General features: G+C 48.4%; 1 protein-coding gene across 4 annotated transcripts in view; it reads left to right on the forward strand.

Moving 5' to 3' along the window:
- Positions 1-34: 34 nt before the first annotated feature.
- The window catches only part of mdn1 (midasin AAA ATPase 1), a 34,638-nt gene continuing 8,804 nt past the window's right edge, over positions 35-25,868 (forward strand). The window contains exons 1-68 of one of the 4 annotated variants that reach the window (XM_053887511.1): positions 35-254; positions 3,127-3,353; positions 3,426-3,650; positions 3,961-4,068; positions 4,459-4,645; positions 4,712-4,921; positions 5,044-5,175; positions 5,307-5,407; positions 5,473-5,587; positions 5,665-5,825; positions 7,737-7,818; positions 7,884-7,979; positions 8,127-8,239; positions 9,103-9,251; positions 9,317-9,377; positions 9,493-9,704; positions 9,765-9,868; positions 9,936-10,080; positions 10,189-10,285; positions 10,354-10,467; positions 10,541-10,688; positions 10,795-10,902; positions 11,118-11,269; positions 11,722-11,900; positions 12,010-12,218; positions 12,863-13,009; positions 13,095-13,236; positions 13,299-13,433; positions 13,492-13,630; positions 13,701-13,833; positions 13,924-14,054; positions 14,122-14,260; positions 14,334-14,448; positions 14,565-14,813; positions 14,886-15,083; positions 15,412-15,620; positions 15,690-15,812; positions 15,883-16,080; positions 16,157-16,264; positions 16,924-17,112; positions 17,227-17,316; positions 17,382-17,645; positions 17,717-17,981; positions 18,046-18,205; positions 18,640-18,756; positions 18,815-19,023; positions 19,087-19,235; positions 19,343-19,542; positions 19,640-19,863; positions 19,927-20,040; positions 20,103-20,232; positions 20,318-20,424; positions 20,482-20,615; positions 20,678-20,844; positions 21,076-21,196; positions 21,254-21,467; positions 21,541-21,769; positions 21,841-21,964; positions 22,230-22,394; positions 22,461-22,675; positions 22,735-23,122; positions 23,295-23,407; positions 23,527-24,199; positions 24,265-24,426; positions 24,534-24,813; positions 24,879-25,117; positions 25,576-25,671; positions 25,744-25,838. In XM_053887511.1, coding sequence (XP_053743486.1) covers positions 45-254; positions 3,127-3,353; positions 3,426-3,650; positions 3,961-4,068; positions 4,459-4,645; positions 4,712-4,921; positions 5,044-5,175; positions 5,307-5,407; positions 5,473-5,587; positions 5,665-5,825; positions 7,737-7,818; positions 7,884-7,979; positions 8,127-8,239; positions 9,103-9,251; positions 9,317-9,377; positions 9,493-9,704; positions 9,765-9,868; positions 9,936-10,080; positions 10,189-10,285; positions 10,354-10,467; positions 10,541-10,688; positions 10,795-10,902; positions 11,118-11,269; positions 11,722-11,900; positions 12,010-12,218; positions 12,863-13,009; positions 13,095-13,236; positions 13,299-13,433; positions 13,492-13,630; positions 13,701-13,833; positions 13,924-14,054; positions 14,122-14,260; positions 14,334-14,448; positions 14,565-14,813; positions 14,886-15,083; positions 15,412-15,620; positions 15,690-15,812; positions 15,883-16,080; positions 16,157-16,264; positions 16,924-17,112; positions 17,227-17,316; positions 17,382-17,645; positions 17,717-17,981; positions 18,046-18,205; positions 18,640-18,756; positions 18,815-19,023; positions 19,087-19,235; positions 19,343-19,542; positions 19,640-19,863; positions 19,927-20,040; positions 20,103-20,232; positions 20,318-20,424; positions 20,482-20,615; positions 20,678-20,844; positions 21,076-21,196; positions 21,254-21,467; positions 21,541-21,769; positions 21,841-21,964; positions 22,230-22,394; positions 22,461-22,675; positions 22,735-23,122; positions 23,295-23,407; positions 23,527-24,199; positions 24,265-24,426; positions 24,534-24,813; positions 24,879-25,117; positions 25,576-25,671; positions 25,744-25,838 — 11,444 coding nt within the window. In that variant the 5' untranslated portion in view covers positions 35-44. Of the gene's footprint in view, positions 255-1,690; positions 2,182-2,947; positions 3,041-3,126; positions 3,354-3,425; positions 3,651-3,960; positions 4,069-4,458; positions 4,646-4,711; positions 4,922-5,043; positions 5,176-5,306; positions 5,408-5,472; positions 5,588-5,664; positions 5,826-7,736; positions 7,819-7,883; positions 7,980-8,126; positions 8,240-9,102; positions 9,252-9,316; positions 9,378-9,492; positions 9,705-9,764; positions 9,869-9,935; positions 10,081-10,188; positions 10,286-10,353; positions 10,468-10,540; positions 10,689-10,794; positions 10,903-11,117; positions 11,270-11,721; positions 11,901-12,009; positions 12,219-12,862; positions 13,010-13,094; positions 13,237-13,298; positions 13,434-13,491; positions 13,631-13,700; positions 13,834-13,923; positions 14,055-14,121; positions 14,261-14,333; positions 14,449-14,564; positions 14,814-14,885; positions 15,084-15,411; positions 15,621-15,689; positions 15,813-15,882; positions 16,081-16,156; positions 16,265-16,923; positions 17,113-17,226; positions 17,317-17,381; positions 17,646-17,716; positions 17,982-18,045; positions 18,206-18,639; positions 18,757-18,814; positions 19,024-19,086; positions 19,236-19,342; positions 19,543-19,639; positions 19,864-19,926; positions 20,041-20,102; positions 20,233-20,317; positions 20,425-20,481; positions 20,616-20,677; positions 20,845-21,075; positions 21,197-21,253; positions 21,468-21,540; positions 21,770-21,840; positions 21,965-22,229; positions 22,395-22,460; positions 22,676-22,734; positions 23,123-23,294; positions 23,408-23,526; positions 24,200-24,264; positions 24,427-24,533; positions 24,814-24,878; positions 25,118-25,575; positions 25,672-25,743; positions 25,839-25,868 lie in introns of those variants that run through there. The other 3 variants (XM_053887512.1, XM_053887513.1, XM_053887514.1) reach the window with 3 other exon arrangements.

The raw sequence follows: 25,868 nt of genomic DNA on the forward strand, positions 1-25,868 counted from the left end.
CCGGCATGACGCACGCTGACCCGGAAGAACTATGCGTCGCTCACATGTGGACCGGAGTTGAACTGCGGACGCGTGTGTGTTTATGTTCCACGCGTAATGATTCCGCTTGGAAGGATTCGCGTCTTTTAAAGCCGGAATCGTCGACTGCGCGTGAGACGATGGAGAACCTGGAGTTGAACCTGTCATCTTTGGGAATCATCTGCAGACATGTCGAGAAAAGTCGCAATGAACTCAACAAATATCTGTCCAAACAGGTGAGCGCTGTCTGATGAAGAGAAGTAAATGCCATAGTTTATATCACACTGTCCTTAACACTGCTGCTGTGAAGGTGTTCTCAAGTATGTATTATTGTTCACACGTCGTGAGCATATCTGATGTCTCCCTGTGAAGTTTATAACTGTCAAATTCACCCGCAAATATTTCTGGTTTTGTTTTCTATCTGTATAAATTATAAATTGTTGGGTGTCGGACCCTCAGAAATGGACAACAAGTAGCAGAACCAAAAAGAGTGAAATAATATCCACTTGTCACATTATGAGTCACAATGATATTTTACTGGAATCATTTCAAAATGGTTTGGGAAAAATCCAAAAAAATGGCTCTGTAAAAGACCAGTTTGCATCATGTAACGGTAATATCAGTGAGACTATTAAGCATCATTTACTTAAGACGTATATCTACAATAAAAGACAAACTATAATCATCAGAATCAGAATCAAATTTATTGCCATGGTCAGTGGGGAGTCCACCAACTAGGAAAGTGTTTTGGAATAAAGTGCTGACAAAAAAAATAAAATAAAATAAATTGAATAACAACAAGGCTGTTCACGAATTCAACAGTCTGACGGCCGAGGGGAAGAAGCTGTTCCTGTGACGGGAGGTTCTGGTCTGGATGGACCGTAGCCTCCTGCCAGAGGGAAGAGGAACAAACAGTCCATGTCCAGGGTGAGAAGGGTCGGCTCTGATCCGACCTGCACGTCTCTGGGTCCTAGAGGCATACAGGTCCTGAACAGGTGGCAGGTTACAACCGATCACCTTCTCAGCAGAACGTACGATGCGCTGCAGTCTGCTCTTGTCCCTGGAGGTGGCACTGTTGTACCAGACAGTGATAGAGGAGGTGAGGATGGACTGGATGATGGCCGTGTAGAACTCCACCAGCAACTTCGTCGGCAGTCGTAGTTTTCGTAGCTGCCTCAGGAAGAACATTCTCTGCTGGGCCTTCCTGTTGAGGGACCCGATGGTTGGCTCCCATTTGAGGTCCTCAGTGATGGTGGTTCCTAGGAAGCAGAAGGAGTCTACAATAGGAATAGGTAAACCAGCCAACATGAGAGGGGACAGAGAAACTGTTACTCTCCTGAAGTCTATGACCATCTCCACTGTCTTCTGGGCGTTGAGCTCCAGGTTGTTGTGGCTGCACCAGGACACCAGCCGCTCCACCTCCCTCCTGTATGCTGACTCATCTCCATCTGAGATGAGCCTGATGATGGTGGTGTCATCCGCAAACTTGATCAACTTCACGGACTCGTGGCTGGAGGTGCAGCAGTTAGTGTACAGAGAGAAGAGCCCACACAGCCCTGCGGAGAACCGATGTTGAGAGTCTGAGTGTCGGAGACAGTCGTCCCCAGCCGCACACGCTGACTCCGACGAAGTCTGTCATCCATCTGCAGAGGGAGTCAGGCACGTCGAGCTGGCGAAGCTTGTCTTCAAGCAGAGCTGAAGTCTACAAACAGGATCCTGGCATAGGTTCCTGGGCAGTCCAGATGCTCCAGAACGAAATGAAGGGCCTGGTTCACTGCATCGTCCACAGATCTGTTGGCTCTGTAGGCAAACTGCAATGAGTCCAGGTGAGAAGCAGTGATAGATTTCAGGTGAGAGAGAACCAGGCGCTCAAAGGACTTCATGACCACAGACGTCAGTGCCACCGGTCTGTAATCATTCAGTCCTGTGATCCTGGCTCTCTTGGGAACAGGAATGATAGTGGAGGACTTAAAGCAGGCAGGTACATGACAGGACACCAAGGAAGAACTGAAGATGTCCGTGAACACTGGAGCCAGCTCAGCAGCACAATGCTTCAGGATGGCAGGGGAAACTCGGACCCGCATCCTTCCGAAGGTTCAGCCTCCTGAACTGAGTGAGCACGTCTTGCTCCATGATGTCAAGAGAAAGAGGAAGAGGAGGGAGGTAAGGAGGTGGCTCATCAATAGTGACGGTGATCGACTTTGCTGTCTCAGTGACATCGTTGGTCTTAGTTGTGTCACTAAGAGACAGTATAGTCCTTTGTTGTGAAGTGGAACATGGGGCTGGAGAGACCACAGAGATGTTGGTGCAAAATGGCTGCTCAAAGCGACAATAGAAGTTGTTCAGGTCCTGTGCAAGAGCGAGGTTGTTCAGAGTGTGGGGGGCACGTGGCTTGTAGTTAGTGAGTTTGTCAGGGTATGCGGCCTTAGCTTTCTTCAGCTCCCCCTGAAATCGATACTTCTCCTCTTTGTAGCAGTTCCTGTCCCCACTCTTGCGCGCTGCCTCCTTCTCCCGTCTAATCTGGCTGAGTTTAGCTGTGAACCAAGGTTTGTCATTTGCATAACTCACCTTGGTGCGCGTTGGAACTATGCACTCTTCACAGTAGCTGATCCATGAAGTCACAGTGTCTGTATTACTCTATATACAGATTATTGGTCGCAGCCCTGAACACCTCCCAGTCTGTGGTCTCCATACAAGCCTGCAGCTCCTCTCTAGCTTCACTTGTCCAGATCCTCATGCTCCTCACAACAGGCTTTGCCAGCTTCAGCTTCTGCTTGTATGTGATTATTAATAATGATCAAAACGTATACTTATCAAAAGTTACATTTATTTATTTATTTTTTGTTACTGACGACTGTGTGGATTTTTAGGTTCAACTGAAATTGCAATACAAACTCATATGAGTAATTACAAGTATCGAACCTCTTATAAGATAAGACACACATCTGGAATGGCAAATGGTGCGGTGCGTATTGTCTTTAAATACTGGTTTAGTATTTGGCATGTGGTGACAAAATATATGGTAGGAATCTAACTCTGTTACTACATGGAATTTGCCGTAGCGTTATGAAACCTAATTCTCCATCTGTTCCTATGATTCCCTGTCAGATCTGGAGCATGCAGGACAGGCAGTGCATCCTTGACTGTCTGGCTCAGCTGCTGCTGGACAAGGACTATACGCTGCTGATCGCCCGACACCTGCGCCCGCTCATCTTGGACTTGCTGGAGAGAAACTCAGCCAGAGTAAAAAGTGGCGGCAGGATCAACCATGACCACCACGAGCGTCTGTGCGTGGCTCTCAGCAAGCTGCTCGGCGTCAGTCCTGATGCCCACATGTGAGACACGTCTCTCCGTTCGCTACTTTTCCTTTGTCTACATCACACATTTATCGCGTCCTTCTGTTCCAGGTTTGCTGCTCAGTACTTCACCGACGCCCCACCAGTGTTCCAGCGGCTCTTCTTCACCAGTGAAGAGGCGTCTGCGGTGCACTATGGTCCTAAAAGGATGAAGCTCCGGGACCTGATGAGTGCGACCCTCAGCTTCCTGCAGAGTGATTGCACAAAGTTCCGTACCCTCTGGGACTGGAGCCCCTGCGTGTCCCAGCTGCTAACTAGTGACGTCATGGTCCGAGGGTGCGTTGAGTGTTTCACTTTCCTGCTGTTTGTGTTGCCGGACTTGATATGGGGTTTTAGATAGTCTGCCATTTCAGCAGTAATGAAACTCATTTTGCATTGCCAATGTGTATATACGTAGAGTATATCATAAAAATGTTTGTCTAAACGCAAAATGAATTTCTAGTTCTCGCTGCAGTTGTTGTGCTTCACACTTTATTCCCACTTTAGTCTGTAAATTATCAGTTTTGAGACTCCATTTAAATTTGCAGTTAGCAGCGGATCTGTGGAGGAAGAGAAGTCATTCTGTGTGTTTTCATGTCTCCTCCAGGTACACTGCACAGTGCTTAGCTCTGGTCTCTCACATGACCGACAACCAGAAAACCATCTTCCTGAGGAAGGTGCTGACCAGGGAAGAGATTGTGCACTTAAAGATCAAGTACGTTTACTTCAATTGAACAAGTGGTTTCTGCATGAACACTGTTTGTGGGGCCCTTTTGATGACTGAAACCTCTTCTTCAGCATCTTGAAGATGCTTTTCACAATAAAAGTATAAGGTCAATCCTGTTATCTAAACCTTGTGCTGCCAAACCCGAATAATGGAAATGCCATTGTTTATATGAGTGTTTTGGTGGGAATTAAGACTCTCTTTTGGGTCACCGGCTGGGGTTTACTATGACTCCTTTAGTTTTTAAACTCAAGAAGTTACCAAAGTAAATCATAAAAGGGATGGAAGTACACTGGTGAAAAAGATGGTGTTATGGCTGTAAATGTATTTTTCCCTGTTGTATCTGGTGAGCATCAAATATTTGTTGCTTTGACCCTTCAGGGCTCTGGAGGAATTCCAGCAGCTAGAGGTGGAGAAAGCTCTGGTCTTAGCCAACCAGGGCTCTGCTACATGGCAGAGAGACAAGATTAACAAGTTCACACGGGGTCAGGTGGTGTCAGAAGACCTCTCTCAGAACGTCGTGGCCGTCTGTGGGGTGGTCCTGCCCCGGGTCGCCCCTCAACTGCAGGTACGTTTCTGAATGAACTCTTTGATTCGGATGATTGTTTACGTCTCGAGGCGGATCCTCCTGCAGGTGACCCAGGACCACATGGTGCTGGTGGACTCTACCTGTGGGAATCTGAGAAGGCTGGCGATGGCAGTGGCCTCTCAAAAGCCAGTGCTCCTGGAGGGGCCGATCGGATGTGGGAAGACCGCCTTGGTAGAGTTCATGGCTGCGGTCACAGGACACACAACAGCCGCGCAAATCCTCAAGGTTCAGCTTGGAGATCAGACGGATAGTAAGGTACGAGGAGTCGCCCTGACATTGTAGAGACGGATGGTCTTCACCTGGTTCCTCCTCATTTCTGACTTATTTTGCCAGTTTTTGTGTAGCTTCATGACCCTTGTTTTGTGTGCCTGTGACAGATGCTCCTGGGGATGTACCGCTGCACCGACATACCAGGGAAGTTTGTGTGGCAGCCCGGATCGCTGACCCAAGCGGTGTCTAAAGGCCAGTGGATCCTGTTGGAAGACATCGACCACGCGCCTCTGGATGTGGTCAGTTTATACATCTTGCCTCTTAAAACAAACATGGGGTCAGTGATGCAGAGTAGATAGTGAAGAGGAGAGTGCGGGCAGGGTGGAGCAACATGAGTGGACTGTAACTCTCCATATTCCTTTTGCCTCAGATATCAGTGCTGCTGCCGCTCATGGAGAACAAGAAGCTGATGATTCCTGGACGGGAGGACATCCATATTGCTCCTGGATTCCAGTTTTTTGCCACAAGAAGGTTGGGTTAAAAACCTGTCATAGCCCCCTCGTCCGCACGTCTTGTTAATAGGGGCTTTGCTGCAGGGTTAACTACAGCGGGGGCAGCTGGTACAGACCTCAGAACTCACACGCTGCTCTGCTGGATAAATACTGGAGGAGGCTGCAGATGGACAACATGACACGGGTCGAGTTAAAGAAGGTATGTAGAGCGGTGACTCGGCCATAACATTACGGCCACCTGCTCCATCGGAAGGTTAACTCCCTGGCTCGCTGTAGGTGCTCACAGAGAGGTTCCCCGGCCTGACCGTGGTGGCCGACCGTCTCCTAGATATCTACTGCCAGCTGACTGGAGACAGACACTCAGGCTTGGACTCCAACGACAGCCAGCAGTGTGAGGAGACGACCGCCAACCTGGAGGGACGAGCGCTGTCACTCAGGTGAGCAGAAAACAACAAAAATAATTTTGCAATGAAGCTGAGTCAACTCAGTTTTAGCCAAGCAGCGCCCCACTTTCAGCGCATTTTGCTTGAATAAATGTAATAATTCTTATACATTCTAATCCCCGGTGCACAGTTATGTTTTGGTCACATTTGCGAGCCATGTTTGCATCGGTTTTCTGTGGTTAAGTCGTCGAAATGATTGTGTTTAAATTCCAAGCCCTGCTTTATGTTTAGATGTGTGTTTCTGGGATAACTGCCTTCTGTGTTGCGTCCCACTCGACTCACAGTCGAACCACCAGCCAGAGTGCACCGCCGACCTCGACTACTTTAATGAGCTTTCCACTAGTGGCGGCTGGCTTCGATCAAATATCGATTGTACTTTCCTGGGGACGGGGACTGGACTTGCACGGTTCTCAGGTTACACCAGGGCAGGGCTTAAAAAACCAGGCTCACAAGCTGCTGCCACCGCGCCGGTAACTTTCACCTGTGGTGATTCCCTGCGTTCTGCTGCAGAAGAACAGAGATTAGCAATGAATCAATGACTGACTGGCTGACAGAAATGCTATGAGAGATCAATGTCATCTACTGATTTGCCCTGCCTGAGCATCACACTGTTGTGGAGCAGCATATATTCAGAGCAATGCACTCTCACTCATGGAAAATAAATATTGGCGTCAGACATACAGATGATACTGTTGTCTCATGTAACATTGTAGCCAGTGAAAAGGGAACTTCCTTGAGCTTCTCCTGGACATAAGCCTGCTGAATATTCACTACCCATCTGCTTAGACAGTGGCCCTTCACTGGTAGATTCGGGGATCCCCAGCTGATCAGCTGTGCATTAACTGCTCTACCGCTGGAGACCAGCAGAGGGTATCTCTTCCTCCAGTAAAGAGAAAATATCAGGTGTTTTTGACAGTGATTTTTTTTTTTATGGCCTAAGTAAGTAAGATATAAGTGGGCAATGTTCTTAAGGGCAACATTAGAAACTGTGACAGTTGTGAGGGGCCATCATGCCAAAAGAAAGACAGCGATGACTACAAAACATGATGGAAAACTATCCAAAATATATACTCAAGATTAAATGTAAAGTGTTAATATGCCATGAATCCTCATTTTATATGCGCTTAATTTGAATATAAGTCAACTATGGACTAGACATTCAGGATAAAAAGGCAATTTATTTCAAACTATATTTTCAGTATTACGTCAATGTATTTTAAGGAACAAGAAAAACAGAAAAATGGCCAGTGAAAAGAAGAAAATCACTCTTAAAACAAGAACATGCTATATTTACTGCTGAAGTGGTGGTGGTGACTAAAAAAAGAGAACAAAAAAAGGCAGAAAAATCAGGACATATCAGTTATAGTTTTAGTCTGACGTCTAATGGGCTATGAAAATACAGGCATCGGGCCGCATATGGCCCCGGGCCGCACTTTGCCCAGGTCTGGAGTAAGCGCCTCCACCTCGGGGGTTAGGGTTATAATTTTATTTTAGACTGTATTAGTGGTCAAAACAGAACTGAAATTACGAAACAAAATAATACTAACAATTGACTATATTTCAACCACCGATGAACATAACCTTTTGCAGACACAAGTGGCCAGCCACTGGATTTGAAATGCATATTTCAAATGACGGTAACTCTGCTGTGGGAAGTTAACAGTGCAGTACAGTAACTTCTGAAAGAGCTGTTCAACTGAGATAATTCGAAAAAAAAATCAGTTGAGACAAGATCAAGAGGAAAAATCCCTGGTATATGTATATGTTTCTAATTCAGCCTTAAAATTGTAGTAAACCCAGAAAGCATGTATAAAATAAATAAACACTTTAACAATGTTTATGATGTTATTTTTTTTTGTATTTTTTCAGTTCGTTGATTATTTCTCTTTGCATGTGGCCCCCCAGGGACCTGCTGAAATGGTGTGAAAGAATCAACGACAACTTTGACAACAGCTCTGCGGTGGTGGCGCAGCACGTCTTCCAAGAGGTTGGCAAATATATTGGTTCAGCTCCTGGCTGCGCCTCGTGCTTCAGTGTTTCCCCCTCTGCCAGGCTCTGGACTGCTTCACTGCCATGCTGTCTTGTTCGGAAAGTCGACGGCGGATGGCGGAAATCATTGGAAGCAAGCTCAATATTTCCAAGGAGAAGGTATACTTTACTTAAGTCACACCATGTTTTGACTGGGTGATATGGCTCTCTGCTCCAGTATTGTTTAGCCGCGGCAGCTTAGGATGGACTAGCCTGTGCAGCCCTTGCAGAGATGGGGTTTTAGATCTGGTTGGTTCTTCCCTGCAGGCGCAGCACTTCTGCTCCATGTACCAGCCGGGCATCTCGGTGAGCGAGCTGCAGGCCACGGTGGGGAGAGTGACCCTGGTCAGGAAGCAGACGGAGGCTGTGCAGCTCAGTGTGTAAGTGGAACATCCTGCCCCCCCCCACTGGCCCCCATGCCAACAGTCAGCAAATACTGAATAGAGCTGTTGGTAAATTGAATAAACATTGAATTGATTGTGAAGTACTTAAACAAGGCTGTCTAATGGCCGCCACTAATATTCCCATTGATTATTCCTCCTGCTGATCGGGGCTGTTGTCAGTTACTTGAAAAAGGAGAGGAGCGACACACAGCGTAACGGTTATTGCTGCTGGGAAATGATTTGATCATTTAAAGTGTCATGAACGTATCAATGTAGTCAACATCATGGAATAAATAAGTGATGATATCACCCATATAACTGAATGTAAAAGAAAAAAAACTGCATCATTCAATGTTTTTTAAATGAATTTTACTTGGAAACACGACAAGTCTGTATCATTTTCTGCTGCTGGGAACCATAGCTTTCACACGGCACTTGTCTTATTGACCTTCATTGTTTGATTTATTGCAGCCTAATCCACTTGTGTTTATTAACGTTCTAAAAACGTTCTAAATTTTGGTAGCTTCCGGTCACATGACCAGTCCAGATTGAAAGTCAAAAATAGTGACGCTTTTCCAAACACAATACCAATCGATTATTGAATGAAATTTGAGTCGCTGGTGACAAAAATGTGGATTTACTGATGCTTCCTCTTTCCTCAATTGCTGCTGCTGACAGTGCGTTTGTTCCTCCTTAATGCTGCAGCCCCCTGTTGTCTGACTGAGCACTGCATTGCACCCAGAATATAACAGTTATAACAGTGGGTCAGCATATTCTCATTTTACATGATGACTGGTGGGACCTTGTTTTAAATAGTTAACCAAAGATGCATTTTTACGTCTTTATTTTTTTGTGGTTAGGGGGAATGATACATTTGCAGCCACCAGACCTTCTGCTGTCCTGCTGGAGCAGCTGTCCATGTGTGTGGCTAAGAAGGAGCCGGTCCTCCTGGTTGGAGAGACTGGAACTGGGAAGACCTCAACAGTGCAGCACCTCGCCAGACTCACAGGTCAGTTTGGTTTAGACAAAGACACAGTCAGGAGACTCGGGCTAATGGCGTCAATCCGTCTCCAGGACACAAGTTACGGGTGGTCAACATGAACCAGCAGAGTGACACTGCTGACCTGCTGGGAGGGTGAGTGACCACGAATCTTGATGGTGATTGATATTCCCAATATAAGGTGTTCTTGGCCGTGTAGTAGTAAGCGTGAGCTCCACACCAGAGTCACTGTCGACGCCTGCTCCTGCAGGTACAAACCGGTTGACCACAAGCAGATTTTGCTTCCACTCCGTGAGGCTTTCGAGGACCTGTTCTCCCAGACTTACTCCCGCAAGCAGAACCTGACCTTCCTGGGCCACGTGCAGACCTGCTTCAGGGGCAAGCGGTGGCAGGACCTCCTCAAACTCATGGATCACGTTTGCAAGTCTGCACTCACAAAGGAGCTTCAGGAGAAGTCCAATGGTAACCAGTCGGAATTGAAAGGCGATGTTGGCGTGTGGACTCAGTCTCTTGTGCTTACAGCTGACGTGCTGAAGGAGCAGTGGGAGGCATTGGCTGTAAAGCTCAGCCAGACTCAGCAGCAGATCCGAACCTGTGAGACAGCGATGGTCTTTGCCTTTGTGGAGGTGAATCCAAATGCTAGTGATGCCTCCTAGTGTCCTTCATCTTGTGCTAAAACTGTCGTGTCTGTAGGGAACCTTGGCCCAAGCTGTTAAGAAGGGTCACTGGATCTTGCTGGATGAGATAAACCTTGCCTCTGCTGAGACCTTGGAGTGCCTGAGTGGGCTCTTGGAAGGCAGTGCTGGGTCTCTAGTGCTGCTGGACCGAGGGGACACTGGTAAGGACCCAAGAGGGATTTGGTTTAGAAGAGAGAAGACTATGTGACACCACAAATGCTGTAAAACAAATGTTCAGATCTGATGGTTTTTCATTTTGCTTTTGTCAGAGCCTCTGGTTCGGCACCCGGACTTCCAGCTCTTCGCCTGCATGAATCCAGCCACTGACGTGGGCAAAAGAAACCTGCCTCTGGGCCTTCGGAATCGGTGAGAAGCGCAACATGGTTCCTCCTTTGCCTACAAGTGTAGAGTGTAAAACCTTTCTTCTCTCATAGCTTCACTGAGCTGTTCGTGGAGGAGCTAGAGAATGAAGTGGACCTGAGGGTCCTGGTGTCAGACTACCTCAAATACTTAAATCCACCAAAGAAAGTCATCAGTGGCATCATCAGGTAAGTTGGAATTTCTTGCGCCTCATTTTTGGTGGATTTTTTTTAACTCAAACTCTCAATGTCTCTGCTGCAGTTTCTACCTTGCAGTCCGGAAGGAGGCGGTCTCACACCTGGTGGACGGAACCGGACACAGACCCCACTACAGTCTGCGAACGTTGTGCCGAGCCCTCAAGTATGTGGCAGCTGACCCGTGCCACAGTCTGCAGCGTTCCCTCTATGAGGTGCGGAATGGCAGATACAAATGAGAATCTATAGTTGATCTTGTGTATGTTGTGCGTCTGCTAACATTAGTATGAAGGTCTTCAGCCTCTGTCCTTCTTTGTGCAGGGTTTCTGCCTCAGCTTTCTCACTCAGCTGGACAGGAGCTCTCATCCTCAGGTGCAGAAACTAGTGGGCCAGCACATCTTGTCCGGCAACATCAGATGCCTCAAGCAGGTCAGGGGTCGTCTGAGGTCAAAAGATGGAGTGCATTATATTTAGGATGAAATATTTTTGCTTTATTTCAAATTAAAAATGGCTGTAATAATGTATAGATTTTTTGCAGAACAGAAACAGCAGCTTGTTATGCTATTTTAAAGGCAATAATGAAAGATAAAGACGTATGTTCAGATGATTCTGATCTGCTAGGTTGATCATGACATGTTTTTCAGCCCCTGCCTGCTCCCTCTGGTCAACCATGTGTTGATGTGGAGGGCTACTGGGTGCCTCAGGGGGAGATGGAACCCGCTCTGGACCCAAGTTACATCCTCACTCCTTCCGTCAAGCTCAATCTCCGAGACCTCGCCAGAGTTGTGTCCGCTGGGTAAGAAGCTATTCCCTCACTGAACCCGACTTTATTCCTGCCAGAATCTTCATCTGTAAATGACACCTGTTCTTTCTCCATGTTCTATGTGTTCACGATTGTGTGTAGAAATGAAGGTTCAAAATGCACGAGTCACACATGGAAACGCTGTCTTTAAAAACATCTTTCCTTTGGTGTCATTTTTTTGTTATATGAATAACAAAGTACTACATCTCGTAACTGTACTTAAATATAGTTTTTGACTTCATCTATCATGTTATTCTGAACAAACAACTCTGCAGTAGGGTCCTGGTCGACCCGCAAATGGGTGGACTCAAAGTTGTTGTATAGAAAAAGAGAGCTCTTAATAGTGACTCGCCTGGTTATTTAACACAGTTTTATGGTTACATTTCTAGTTGGTAAGGAGTGTGATGCTAAAACCACCATTTAGGGAGCTTGCTTTGTCCTCTCAGAACTCACCCGGTGCTGATCCAAGGAGAGACCTCTGTAGGGAAGACCAGTCTGGTCCGCTGGCTAGCTGCCGCTACAGGAAACCAGTGCGTGCGCATCAACAACCACGAGCACACGGACATCCAGGAATATATCGGCTGCTACTCCTCAGATGAGCGCGGCAAGCTGGTGTTCAAGGAGGGTACGAGTCGTTCAACCGTTCACCTAACTCACCTGACTCGACACTGTTTGCCTGTGAATGTTCTGCTCAGTCTGCCAGTGACAAAGTGTGACGCTCTATGATGCTACAGGCGTTCTGATCGACGCCATGAGGAAAGGCTACTGGATCATCCTGGATGAGCTGAACTTGGCTCCCACAGATGTTCTGGAGGCACTCAACAGATTGCTGGATGACAACAGGGAGCTGTTTGTGGCTGAGACACAGGAAGTTATCCAGGCTCACCCTCGATTCATGCTGTTCGCCACTCAGAACCCTCCTGGTCTCTATGGCGGAAGAAAGGTACTCTCAGTTTTTCTGCCTCAATCCTTCTGTTCAGTTCAAGTTACAGACATAATGGAACAATTTCATTACTATTATTTTTAAAGTAGGGGTGAGAAAAAAAATTATGATTAATCTCAATCACAGTTTAATGGTATAAGAATATTTGCCACAAGAAGCCACATTGAATGAATGAATGTGGTGTATTCCTGAATCAAATGATGGATCCATACATACATTTAAACAAGAAAATATTGTTTATTTTGCATCAGTTTGACAACAGCACAATAAATCATGATGGTGGCTATATTCAAGTTTTTATATCACCTTATTTAAACAAAAGCTCTTTCAATGTCTTGAAAATATTTGCATAAGAATTTCAAGTACATTCAGAGTAGTGGAAACTCTGTCCATTGTGTAGCGAAAAACCTCCCTGAACCAAAGCAAACAGATGCTTTTGTTTGCTTTTGTTCAGGGATTCCTCCATGTTTGTTGTTGTTGTTATCATCCTAGCTGCCATGTGTCTTGTGCATCATAATAATGTTGTAATTCATTCATCGGAATTAACTTGTTAAAGTCCCACCACTATTTGTAAGTTAAGTGCAAGTGCAGTTTTATTTTTCAGGACACTGTTTCATTTGTCTTTTGCTAATGTGCTCCACCAGGTCCTCTCCCGAGCTTTTCGGAACCGCTTTGTGGAGCTGCATTTTGATGAGCTTCCGAGTGAGGAACTGGAGACCATCCTCCACCAGAGGTGCAGCCTGCCGCCATCCTACTGCACCAAGCTAGTCAAGATCATGCAGGACCTCCAGGTGACTCCGGGGAAACGCTATTACAGGAACACAAGTCTTTGTCTTTCAAAGCTCAATGTCTTCTGTCCTGTGTTAAACCCTCCAGTCCCTCCGCCGGGGCTCATCAGTCTTTGCCGGTAAACACGGCTTCATCACCCTGAGAGATCTGTTCCGCTGGGCCGAACGCTACAGGCTGGAGGAGCAGAACGAGCCGTCCCATGACTGGCTGCAACATCTGGCTGATGATGGTAAGCCTCTGTGGATTTTACCATCCATTGAAATGATAACCCGCAGCCTTCCCACTCTCCAGGATACATGCTACTGGCCGGGCGTGTGAGGAAGCCAGAGGAGGAGGCCACGATTCTCTCCATCCTTGGGAAGCACTTCAAGAGGAAGGTGACGCCGGAGAACCTCTTCTCCAAGACTCAAGTCACAAGCCAGTTCAGTAAGTTGGCACAGTCACATCCTCCCTCCACCTCCTCCAATAACACTGTCATTGACAGGCGCCTTGGTTGATGGCATCGCTGGAGTTCCTGAAGAGTTCCGTCACGTGGTGTGGACGTACGGCATGAGGCGGCTGGCGGTGCTGGTCGGTCGAGCGCTTCGGTTTGGAGAGTCTGTGCTGCTGGTGGGAGACACCGGGTGAGTTTCTCTATGCTCCTCAGGTTCTCCATGTTGTTTGTGTTTGATGAGCTTGCTTTATGTTCCTCAGGTGTGGAAAGACGACCATCTGTCAACTCTTTGCTGCCCTTGCGGGACAGAAGTATTTCTCTGTCAACTGTCACCTCCACATGGAGACATCAGATTTCCTGGGAGGGTTACGCCCTGTTAGACACACTACCCAGGTGATGCTTCAGAAAACCAAAGCCAGAGCATTATATTCACCATGATGTGAGAGAAATTTGAGCTTCGTGTAAAACGCTGTTTACTGACAGGCCGATGGCGAAGAAGGGCGTCTCTTCCAGTGGTATGATGGTCCGCTGGTCCTTGCCATGAAAGAGGGAGGAGTGTTTCTTATGGATGAAATCTCTCTTGCTGATGACTCTGTGCTTGAGAGACTCAACAGGTATAAACGTAGACAGTGGTAGCCTCACAAGCCCTGAGAGTGACACGTGTCATGCTTGTGTTGTTAGTGTTCTTGAGACGGAGAAGTCGCTGGTGCTGGCAGAGAAGGGCAGTGGTGACAGCGATGACGTGGAGCTGATCCAAGCAAGCCCGGGATTCCGCTTGGTTGCCACCATGAACCCTGGAGGTGACTTTGGCAAAAAGGAGGTAAAACATTGAATCAAAATTAAAATATATATTTTTTAAAGCAGTCTGACTTGGGGACATATCTTGTGTTCAGCTGTCTCCAGCACTGAGGAACCGTTTCACTGAGATCTGGTGCCCCCAGAGCAACAGTCGCGCTGACCTGGTCCAGATCATCCAACACAACCTCAGCCAGAACCTCTCACTGGACGGTAAATACAGCTGAGAAGTTCATCCTCACTTCCTTGTTGACTGCTTGAGATGTAGACTTTGCCTTTTGTAGGTCAAGACCTCGATGAAACGTAATTGATTCCTGAGTCATGTGCAGGTGGGGACATCGCTGAGATGATGCTGGACTTCATCGAGTGGCTCACCAACCAAGACTTCGGCCGCCGCTGCATCCTGAGCGTCAGAGATATCCTGTCTTGGGTGAACTTCCTCAACATTGTCTGTGAGCACAACAAAGATGGCCTCACAACCATGGAAGACCAAAGTTCAGAAGAGAACACCAGACTGGACACTGTCACCGCCTTCATCCATGCTGCCTGCCTGGTCTACATCGATGGGATCGGTTCAGGTCCGACTGCCGCTCTCGCCTCTGTTCACAATGTCACCACTGGGAGAGTAAGTCTTGTTTGTGCCCCTGCAGGAACCACCTCGTCCAGTGCAGATAATGCTCTCCTGGCTCGCATGCAGTGCTTGACCTTCCTGCAGAAGAGGCTGAGCAACATCACTGATCTCAGTCAGGAGATGCTGGATGCTCTGAAAGTCTATGACAGCAGCTTTCCTCGAAACCCTCAATGGGGGGAAGACTCCTTCGGCATTGACCCCTTCTACATCACCCTGGGTAGGAAGATGACTCCCTTTAACTGTCAAATGAACCATTTCTCAACAACAAAATCTATTTAAAGTTGCAGTTTTTGTGATCAGATAGTGAGTTTAGGAGAAGGTTTGAAACCTTCTATGTGAGTCAAACGTGCTCCAGTTTCATTTCTCCTTTCGCTGAGGTATGTGTTTTACAAAGAGCGTGGAAATGTACTAAATGTTATCACTATAATTAAGTACTAAAACTATCATTATCATGATATTTAATATCATTGTCAGTGATAATTTAACTTTTAACAGCAAGATCATTGATGCTAAACTGTGATTTCTTATTGAATGTCTTCATCCAGGACCTCAGACAGAAAGCCAGGATCTCCAGGACTATGCCATCACAGCTGGAACCACAGCACTGAACGCCCAGAGGCTACTGCGGGCCCTCAAGCTGATGAGGCCCGTGCTGCTGGAAGGCTCTCCTGGTGTGGGGAAAACCAGTCTGGTGTCAGCGTTGGCCAAAGCGTCCGGAAACCACCTGGTGCGGATTAATCTCTCTGAGCAAACCGTGAGTACTGCTTCGTCTTCTTGAGAATTTCCATGTGAAGGAGGTGCTGACGGCGAGTGTCGCCGGTAGGATGTGACCGACTTGTTTGGGACGGATCTACCAGTGGAGGGAGGAAAGGGAGGAGAGTTCGCCTGGCAGGATGGTCCACTTCTAGCTGCCCTCAAGGCAGGCCATTGGGTGGTCCTGGATGAGGTGGGGAACGATGAAGTGGAAGGTTTGTTGCTTTTGTGTGATGTTTAAGTGTCTCTCTTGCTGCTCTCAGCTGAATCTGGCCTCTCAGTCGGTCCTGGAAGGTCTGAACGCATGCTTCGACCACCGAGCCGAGATCTACATTCCTGAACTCGGCATGAGCTTCCAAGTACAGCAGGACAAGACCAGGATTTTTGGCTGCCAAAACCCTTTCACTCAGGGAGGTGGTCGCAAGGGTCTCCCCAAATCTTTCCTCAACAGATTCACTCAGGTTACTTGTTTGGCTTTACCTTCTATATACTGTGCATCGCTCTGGGTTAGTAATCTGTTCTGTTCATTACTGTCAGGTGTTTGTGGACAAGCTCAGCAGTAAAGACATGGAGTTCATTGGAAACTCAGTCTTTCCAAATATTGAGAAAGAAATTGTGGCGAAAATGGTGGAATTCAGCCAAACGGTGAGTAAAGAAGCCCTCCATTGAAAATAATATTCAGTATTATTTTCATGCTTTGATACTTGACACACACCTACACAACACAAACATTTGAATCATAAACATTATTTTATTTCAATTTCATTGCTTCTAACATTAATTTGTATTATTTCCAATGTTTGTTTGTTTTGATCAATTTGCATACGTCCTTCATAATCCATTAGACAACATTTGTTATATAAGGGGTTTCTTCGTATATTTTCTTTGTGTTTTATTTGTGTTTTGAGACCTCTGTAAAAGCCCCCCATGCTTTCATAGTAGCTTCACATCAAAAGAAAAATTTAAATGTTAGTGCTTACTTAGCTATAAACAACTTAAGTGCCACTTTACTTAAACTTAAACTGATGTATATTACTGCATTTGGTACATGACATCATGCTAACTCCCAACCGAGACGCGAATTTGAGCGCTGTGCGTCTGTTGAAATGTTTTCACCCTATTGTTCAAAACAAATTCATGAATATCAACTCAATTGACTATTGATTCCTTCCTATATGTGTGGCATATAACTATTTATATTTCCTTAGTATGTCATCGTAACCTCTATATAACAAGACTTGAGAGTTCAGCCATCCAGACCAGTTGGTTTATGAGAGAAATGTTGTCTTTCACCACAAAAACAGTTGGTCCAGGAGGTGTGTGTGGATCGACAGTGGGGCCAAAAGGGAAGCCCCTGGGAGTTCAACCTCCGCGACATGTTCCGCTGGTGCCAGCTGATGGAAGCTGACCAGTCGCCTGGCTTCTACAACCCTGGACAGCATGTGGCCCTGGTGTATGAAGACAGGATGAGGACTGAGATGGACAAGGCCAAGGTGCTTTCACTTTACTTTGTTTACTGCCTCGGCTATATAGCGCCAACACTGTCTTTAACTCCGTTTTGGATCATTTCTCGGCCACCTCATTTCATTCTACCTTCTTCCTCAAAGGTCCTGACTGTGTTCAGGAAGGTTTTCGGTGAGGACTTTGAGCCTTACCTGGGTTCCAGGCAATTCCACATCACACCGCTGAACCTGCAGGTAAGTTGCCGCTAGATCCCGTTCTTGCGGAATGCTACTTACGGTGCTGTCTTCCGATGATGCAGGTGGGCTTCTCTGTGCTGCAACGCAGCGGTGGGGCCCCTGTGGTTCTGGACCCTCCCCTGTCGATCACTCATCAGTCCCTGCGACCCCTGGAGTCCATCATCAAGTGCGTGGAGATGGGCTGGATGACTATATTAGTGGGGCCGACTGGCAGCGCCAAGACAAGTTTGGTGCGACTGCTGTCTCAGCTGACGGGCCATCGTCTCCGGGTCATGCCCATGAACAGTGCCATGGACACCACCGAGCTTCTTGGAGGATTTGAACAGGTAGGTAAGACATCTCTGTTACCTGCAGTGCCAGTGGTCACCCACCTCTCTCTCTCTCTCTATCGTCCCAGGTGGACATCATGCGGCCATGGCAACAAGTGCTGGAAAGCGTCGACTACATGATCGCCATGGTGATCAGACGTGGGCTCATGTCCCTGGATGTCAGCATCCACGACACAGAGTTCCTGCTGCAGACCTGGGGCCTTTTCTGCCGCTGGCTGAGAGCAAACGGAGTCGAGGGGTTGGGAAGAAGCCTGGACTGTGAGGCTGTCAATAAACTGGAAGTCATCATCGTCCTCCTGCAGAAGCTCAACACCAAACTCAAAGTGTTCACAGGTAAAATGCGACGGCCGCTCCTGAGCTCTCCACCTGTCTCACGCGTCTGTTGCTTCCCCTGCAGACATGTCCAAGCTTCAGCTGGACTTCTCGCTGTTAAAGAAGAGTCTTCAACAGTTGGATGAGGGCGGGACCAACGGGGGCTTTGAGTGGCGGGACGGCATGTTGGTGCAGGCGCTCCAAGCTGGAGACTGGCTGCTCATGGACAACGTCAACTTCTGCAGGTGAGCCGCCTCTTTATTTGCAGGTGTAATGAAGGAACCTTTCTTTAAATTCATCTCATTTCTTTTTTTAAATTCATCACACTGACTTTTTTTTTTATTATTACTATATAATAATATAGTAATATATTAATAAAATATGAGCTGATATACAACGACTATCCCTTGATATTTTCCTATTTTCCTCCGAAAAACATTTTAACATTGAATACTTGATTAACTTTGTTATTAGTTTCCATCGCTTTACACTAAAGAAGCATGTTGTTGAGGAAAATAAAAAAAATAATACAAAAAATAACCTGTTTTTCATTCTAAATTTATGATCTCTGTTTATGAGCGAATCTGTCATAAAATAATTGAATTTGGAACATGTTATTTCATTGAAAGCTTATGCAGGTGCTGCTCCAAGAGCCCTAATGTTTGAATTCTCTTCTCAGTGCTTCTGTTCTCGACCGGCTCAACGCTTTGCTGGAGCCAGGGGGTTCCCTGGCCATCAATGAGCGAGGGGTCATAGACGGACAGACCCCTAAAATCTCCCCACATCCCAACTTTCGGTAACTGATCTCACCCTGTATATCGTAGGAAAACATACTGAGCAGTGGAGCTGTGCAGGTTGTTCCTGGCCATGGATCCGGTGAATGGAGAGCTCTCAAGAGCAATGAGGAACAGAGGTGTGGAGGTCTTCATCCCTGGAGAGAGTGAAGGGGTGTGCTGGGACTCCCTGGATCTGAAGACCCTGCTTCACGCTGTCGGAGTGACTGGGGAGTGCGTGTTCAATCTTCTGGTGGAGATTCATCAGGGCGTGAAAGCTGCCATCTGGGGTGAGTGTCAGAGGAGGTCCAGTTTAAAGTTGTTCTTTTCTCACCCTGTGCTGCTCCTGGTAGACTCTCCCGCCTCATCTGTGGCCTCGCTGCTCCACACCGCCGCCCTGCTGGCGTGTCAGTTGCACAGAGGAGTTGATCTGCCCAGTGCATTGCTGCACGCCTGCAGAGAGGTTTACTCCCTCAGTCAGCGGACCACCAGCGCTCAGAAGGTAGCTTTGTTTCGTGGCTTATCTGTCTGTTGAGAAAATGGCTCCAGAATGCATTCAATGAGTGTGATGTGCAAATCTGTGCTGTTTTTAAACACTTCGTGCTGTAGGAAGCACAAAGGCTCATAGAGCAACACTTGGCCATCCTGGACACAGAGGACTGGGGTAGTGGTCTGCTGTCTGCTGGTGTTTGGCCCGATGGAATCCCCTCTGCGTTGCGCTCCTCGGAGGACTCGTGCTTCTCTGCTGTCCTCAGAGATGGACAGTTGCTGTGCTACTGCCTGAACTCACTTAGTTTGCAGGGAAAACGGTGAGAAGAAATCAAAGCACGTGTTGTATTATTGATATAAAAAGCACTAGGTCTGTGAGAAGAGTTGTTAAGTAATGCCTTGCGTGTCTCCTTATAGAAGTTGCCCCCTGAGTCTCAGCGACCTCCGAAGAGCATTACAAGGCAGCGGCTGCCATGACGGTTCAGTCTTCTTGAGCTCCGCAGCTGACCTCAGAGGAGACGCCGTCGCTCAGCTGATCCCTACCGCAGTGAGGCTGGTGACAGAAAGAGCTTCTCACGCTGACTGGTTCCTCCGCTGCAGTTGGCTGGCTCACCTCGGGAAGGCTCACAAGCACTCCTCCGGTCAGTGCAAACACATAATGTGAAACATTTCACCAGCTAAGAAGTGGTTCTGTGTTGTATCAGACTCCGCCGTGGTCCAGGTGGAAGCGGGCCACCAAGCTTTGAACGCCATTTTCGGCAGCAAACTGGCAGCCAAGGGCAAGTCGCTGGCCCAGCTTCTGCAACCGCACCACACCGGTAAGCTGCTTGAATGTTACCACAGCAATACTGAAGAATGACCATCATCGTCTTGCCTGCAGATGAGTACCGGATTCTGATGGACATGCGCTGGAACAAGCAGTACCTGGATGTTCTTGCTAGCAAGTGCAACTTCGAGGACGAGGAGCGATACATGGAGTTTTTAGATGCACTGAACGCTCTTGCGAACAGGTAGGGCGGCAACTGTATTCATCATCATCAGTTATGATCTCATTCTTGGTTAGTTTCAACTGAACGGCGATGTGCTCTTGTGTAGGATTGCTCTGATGATGGACAGAGAACTGAACTCGGTGGTCTGCTCCTATACTGTCAACAAGTCTGCTCCCACTTCTGCCTTGAGACTGGCCACAGCCTTCAGCAAAGGTATGTCCCAAACGTCGGCTTGGTAAACGGCCTTCTGACATGTCTGCTCTCTCCCAGGGATGGTGGACGTGGGTCACCTTCCCCACCCGGTCCTCATCCACCTGTGCACTTTTTTCGACCTATGGGATGGCTTCATGCTGCTGGCAGTGGAGAATGGATTGCCTTATATCTCTGACCACATCATGTTTGAGGTTTGTACTTTGTTTTGTTTGCTCAAGCAAGTCGGTTTCACACTTTTGCTTTTCGTTTTCAGATTCTAACACTGCTTCAGTGGCGCGACCGTTTCTGGGACGTGAGCTGCATCCTGTCCGCTGACTCTGCAGGGGTTTCTGTGTTGTCGCTTCACTGGCAGTGGGTTCAGAAACACCTCATCTTTCGCCTGCCACAGTTGCTCCTGGGCGACTCTGCTGCCGACTTTGAGTATGAAACTCTCGCAAATTTAATGTCATAATTACAGTGGCTACATTTATCTTAAATAGTTGTTGACTCCATCAGTCATCTAGAAAAGGGCACTAGTAGTGGCTGATGAGGAGAATCTAGGGGGTGCTGTGCCATATTCAAGCAATAGTCTGAGCCACTGTTGTCTCGCACAGATGGAATTTAAAATTCACAGCATTGTGTGACGTCTTCTGACACTGAATCCCCCCACAGAGGTTTCCAAGAGCTGCAGGCCGTCTCATCGGCCATCCAGACCGTCCTGTCGGCGCCTGTGTGTGTGGCCACGGCGCTGAAGGGCATTCAGAAAACGCTGGGGAAAGCTCTGCCATTTAAGGTTTGGTTCTCTGCAACGACAGTTTGGACTCTGAGTTTAAATAAAAAATCCCTGCAGGTAATGTCGGTGGCCGAGTCTTCGTCTCGACTCAGAACCATGAGCAAAGCTCTGGATGTGAAGGAACTGAGGCTGGATCACACTGAGCGCTCCTGGAAACAGGAGCTGGTCCGTCTGCAGAGTGCCGGGCTTGGGCCTGAAATCAAGGAGAGTCTGCTGGAGGCGCTCGGTCTGGTTCTCCTGGCCAACAACCAGCTGGATCCACTCATGACGGGTAAAACTCTGGCAGGAGACTCTGTTTCAGATTTTTGTTTTTGACTGCTTTTTTTTTTTATTTGCTGCGTCAGGAGTGTTGGACCGGTTGTTGTCCCTGGTGGAGCAGCAGCAGCATCAAATGTCAGAGCGGGGGCTCATGCAGACACCACCCTCAGTTGATAGTGATGAGACTGGGGTTCAGCTGACCCGAGAGGAGCTGCAGCAGCTCAGCCGCCGGGCCCAGCTCTGGCCTCTGATGGAAGGGGTGGCGGTTCTCAACCACCTGCGACTCAACGCCGACCTGCTACAGCTGGCTCCCAGGTGAGACTTGATCTTCTCAGTCTCCCCTCAGCATGTGTGAGCTCTTCACCTGACTATTCATTGATCTGTAGCTGCGTCGAGACTAAAGAGGGTCTGAGACAGGAGCTGTCCCGGCATCTCCGCTTCTGCCTGCAGTCTACAACCATGAACGTCAGCCAACTGCAGTCGCTCTGGTTCATGCTACACAGTGACCAGGTGAGGATCAGTTGGTGGCCAAGATTTGTATTTAAAAGCACATGCACTGTAAGAGCGCCCCCATCTCAAGTCTATTTAATGTGTCAGACGCCAGGCCCGGGGGGCAAGTCTGGCCTGGCAAGTCATTTTGTGCGGCCCACAAGTGCTACAAACATTCAGTGGAGATCAAAATTTAAATGTCAAGAATTAATATGGAGAATTGAAAAACATTTTCTCCCGTGTTGTGAGTCGCTGGTGAACTGAGTTTGAGACTTGTGTGTTGCAGCCAGCAGAAGCGTTGCAGTTTGCGTGGTGCGATCTTCTCTCAGAAGCCTTGAATGCTCTGTGGACCAGCAGTGTGACTTCAGACCCCGACTCCTGGCTCCAATGGAACCCTCTGAATCCTGACATTAAGCCAGCTATGAAGCCGCAGAGGGGAGCAGAGAACGTGGTACATAGACTTTCCTGATCAGTCGACCTGTCAGGTGTTCGAGTCTATACATGTGTGTGTTTTTAGGGCCCTGCCTTGCTGAGCAAAGCGGTGTGGACACGCTGCATGATGGGAGTGCTCAGCAACAGTGAGAGTGGTGGTCACTGGGAACCATCCTGTGATGCCCTTCTGTCCATTTCTCATGTGAACCTGGGGGAGTGGAAGGAGAGAGTCCACCAGCTGCAGGACGTCTCCACTGTGTTGTGGGAGAACTTGGCGTTCCCAGCTCTGGCTGAGTTCAGGTATGAATGAGAACCTTCTCCTCAACTTTGTCTTCACTGATCACTGCGGTTCTCCACAGGGGAACAGACCTGCGACTCCAGGGTGCTGTGTTGCAACGGCAGTTGCAAAGCATGGCGGAACTGCTTCCATTGAGCTTGCAGGAAGGCTACATGGAGAGTTGCCACAGGCTTTTGGAAGCCCCAGACCCACAGATCGCCTCGCAGGAGATTCAGAAAGTCCTCAGGGACTTCCTGCCTCCCAACCTGCTGCCGTGCGGTTTAGTGGAGGCGTGTGTCACTTGCATTCAGCAGTATGTCCAGAGCAAGGTCCAGGGCAGCAACACACTCACCCGCTCTGGTGTCTTCTGGGTCAACATGGGCTTGCTGCAGATGAAAGTATGGACCCCGCAGACCATCTTTGACCCGGCCGTGAAGCGGGCCTACAAACTCCGCTACGCCCAGCAAGAGGTCGGTCACCGCTCTGTGGGTTAAGTGGGACCCAATATGACAGAAGGGGGAGAAAGTTTCAGGCATTTTATACCCCTTTATCATGTTTAGTTTATATCTGACTGAGCTGCGATTCATGAAGTTGAATTTATGTGGTTGATAAGGTGGAACAAACATCTGTATTCACTGACAGCTGGCCCTGCTAGAAGATGAGTGGAGGGGACGGAGCCTGTCCTCCCAGCTGATGACTGGAGCGGAACTGGAGGAGAGCAGCACCACTGATGGCTTCCAGCATCCCCGCATCAGGTCAGCAGCAGTTTGAACCTGCAACGTGGAACAAGAGCCAATTGAAACTGTACTGTATTATTTGAGTTCTTCATTCATGAGTTCACTTTGTCCTCCACTCTTGGGGCTCCTGTTTGCAGGTATCTGTGGATACGTGTGCAGCAGGTGAAGGAGCAGATCTCAGAGCTGTCCAGGAAGCAGGCCTGCCGCCCCAGCTCGCCTCAGTATGAACGGCTGTACCAGGAGTTGCAGCACTATCTCAACACCATCGGCCAGGCCTCAGCCGTGGAAGGCCTGCTCTCCAACCTTCTCAAGGCCCTGCAGGGTTCCTCCGCCTCCAAAGCCAGGTCCTCCATCCAGGGACTTCTGAAGGAGGAGTCGGTGTGGCAGAACTCTCAGCTGCGGTTTTGTCAGCGTCTGCTGGAGGAGTTTCCGATGTATCCCGATGTTGTCGGGCCGATACACTGCGGGATTCGACAGCTGCGGCACGGCATGAGGCTGGTGGCCTCCCAGGTGGCTGCGGCTCTCACTTCAGTGCCCGGTCTTTCCAAGCTGCTCTCCTGCCTGCTCTCCTTCCCTTCCATGACCCCCAGCCTGCAGTCCCATCTGGTCCAGGCGGACTACTTGTGCTCCCGAGAGTGTATCGAGGTCTTGCTTCGCCTGACGAAGCTGCTGCCTCAGCCGGACCTCCAGCAGGTGGTTCCTCAGACTTCCACTCTGCTGCTCAATGCCATGCTCTACGTGCAGTGCCATGCCCTCACCACCAGGGAGTTCACGGGCCAAGCGCAGGACCTCTTCAGACACATTTGCCAGGTGAGTTTCAAGCTGCTGGTTACAATGTTCGCCTGGACTGTTTGCACGTGTGTGTCCCATGGCAGGCTCTGGTGAATGAGTGGGACGAGCAGGAGAGAAAGCAGAGGGAGAAGGAGCAGCAGGAGGCCAGCCTGTACCGCAGTCGCAGCAGACTCCACGGGTCCGGACTGACTGAGGACGAGCAGGAGGAAAGAGACTTCAGGCGTCAGTTTCCTCACTTCAACAAGGTACTGAAGGGTCACGGGTTGAATATATGAATGTGTTCATCAACATGTGCGTTTACTGAACAACCCGATCATGGAGCTTGAATTCAAGTAGATTCTGGTATCTCCAGGACTTCGGTGACATCACATCAGAGCCCTCTCTTGAGGCCCCGGCACCCTCAGGACCGGAGGATGAGGAAACGCTGGATCACGCTGGCGATGGTGCCTCTCTATCACCCGCGTCTCTCACCGCTGTGGTCAACATCCATCAGCGGCTGTGCCAGGGATACGCTCGGTCACTGTGGTACCAGAGCAAGGCGCCGGCCAATCGCAGCACGGACTACATCACAGCTCTGGTCTTGTCGTACCAGATCGCTGTCCCTGTGATGTCACGCTTCTATCACCTGACAGGTGAGCGAGTCTCATCCTCAACATGCCTCACGCATACGAGTCACTCCCTCTGTGGCTCCCTCCAGACGCTGAACTGGACCAGAAGTTAGTAGGCACCGGGTTGCTGCTCTCCACCCTCCTTCAGAACACAGTGCTGGGCTCAGGTGCTTCTCAAGAACTCACCGTCGCCTCAGAGGGGCCGTACGACTTCTACCTGCAGCCCAACATGAGCCAGAGCCGCTTGTGTCTGCCTGTCCTGGAGCAGCTGAGCAGCGCCGTGAAGCAGAGGCTGGACGACTGGCCTGAGCACCCTGCGCTCGTGCAGGTCGGTTGAATGGACCATTTCACTGTCCGACTGTGACAGACCTATTAAGATAAGAGTGTCAGAAAAGTTAGTAATTTATTTGATTTTACTTGTTGTCAGAGCCCACTAGATGGCGCTATTTGCTCTTAACTCTCTCGATTTGAACAACCATTTCAATGAAACCTCACATCATTTTTAAATCCAGAGCGCCCCCTACTGTGCTTAGGATCTTTCATGAAGCATCACTGGCACATCGCTATATTCTACTATTTTCGTCTTGTCTTTTGAAAGAAAAGAATTACATTTTTAAAGTTTTATTAGAAAATGTTTGGGACCATTTTGTCAGATATTTTGTGACTCAGAGTCAGGGTTGTTTTTCCCCCTACAAACTTTATTTTCATTGACCAACGTCGCCTCATAATACATGCTGCACAAACCCATTTAAAAATAGATTTCTCTTTCTTTTATTTGTCTTCCAGCTAATTGTGGTGATGGAGAGGATCATGGCCTTCAGCCTGGCGAGTCCCCTGGCAAGGTTCCTCAACGGACTAGAGATCCTCCTGAGTAAAGCCCAGGTGAGCTCCGGATGGAACCGGACATAAAGCAAGTTACACATATGTATCCTTGGCTCTCGCTGCTCTCTCTAGGACTGGGAGAACAACGCCAGCCGCACGGTGTCGCTGCAGAAACACCTGGAGCCTGTGACTCAGCTCATTATCCAGTGGCGCAAACTGGAGCTGAAGTAAGAGACCAAAACAGTGACTGCGGAGCC

The sequence above is a fragment of the Synchiropus splendidus genome, chromosome 15, assembly GCF_027744825.2.
Source record: "Synchiropus splendidus isolate RoL2022-P1 chromosome 15, RoL_Sspl_1.0, whole genome shotgun sequence".
NCBI lineage: Eukaryota > Metazoa > Chordata > Actinopteri > Syngnathiformes > Callionymidae > Synchiropus > Synchiropus splendidus.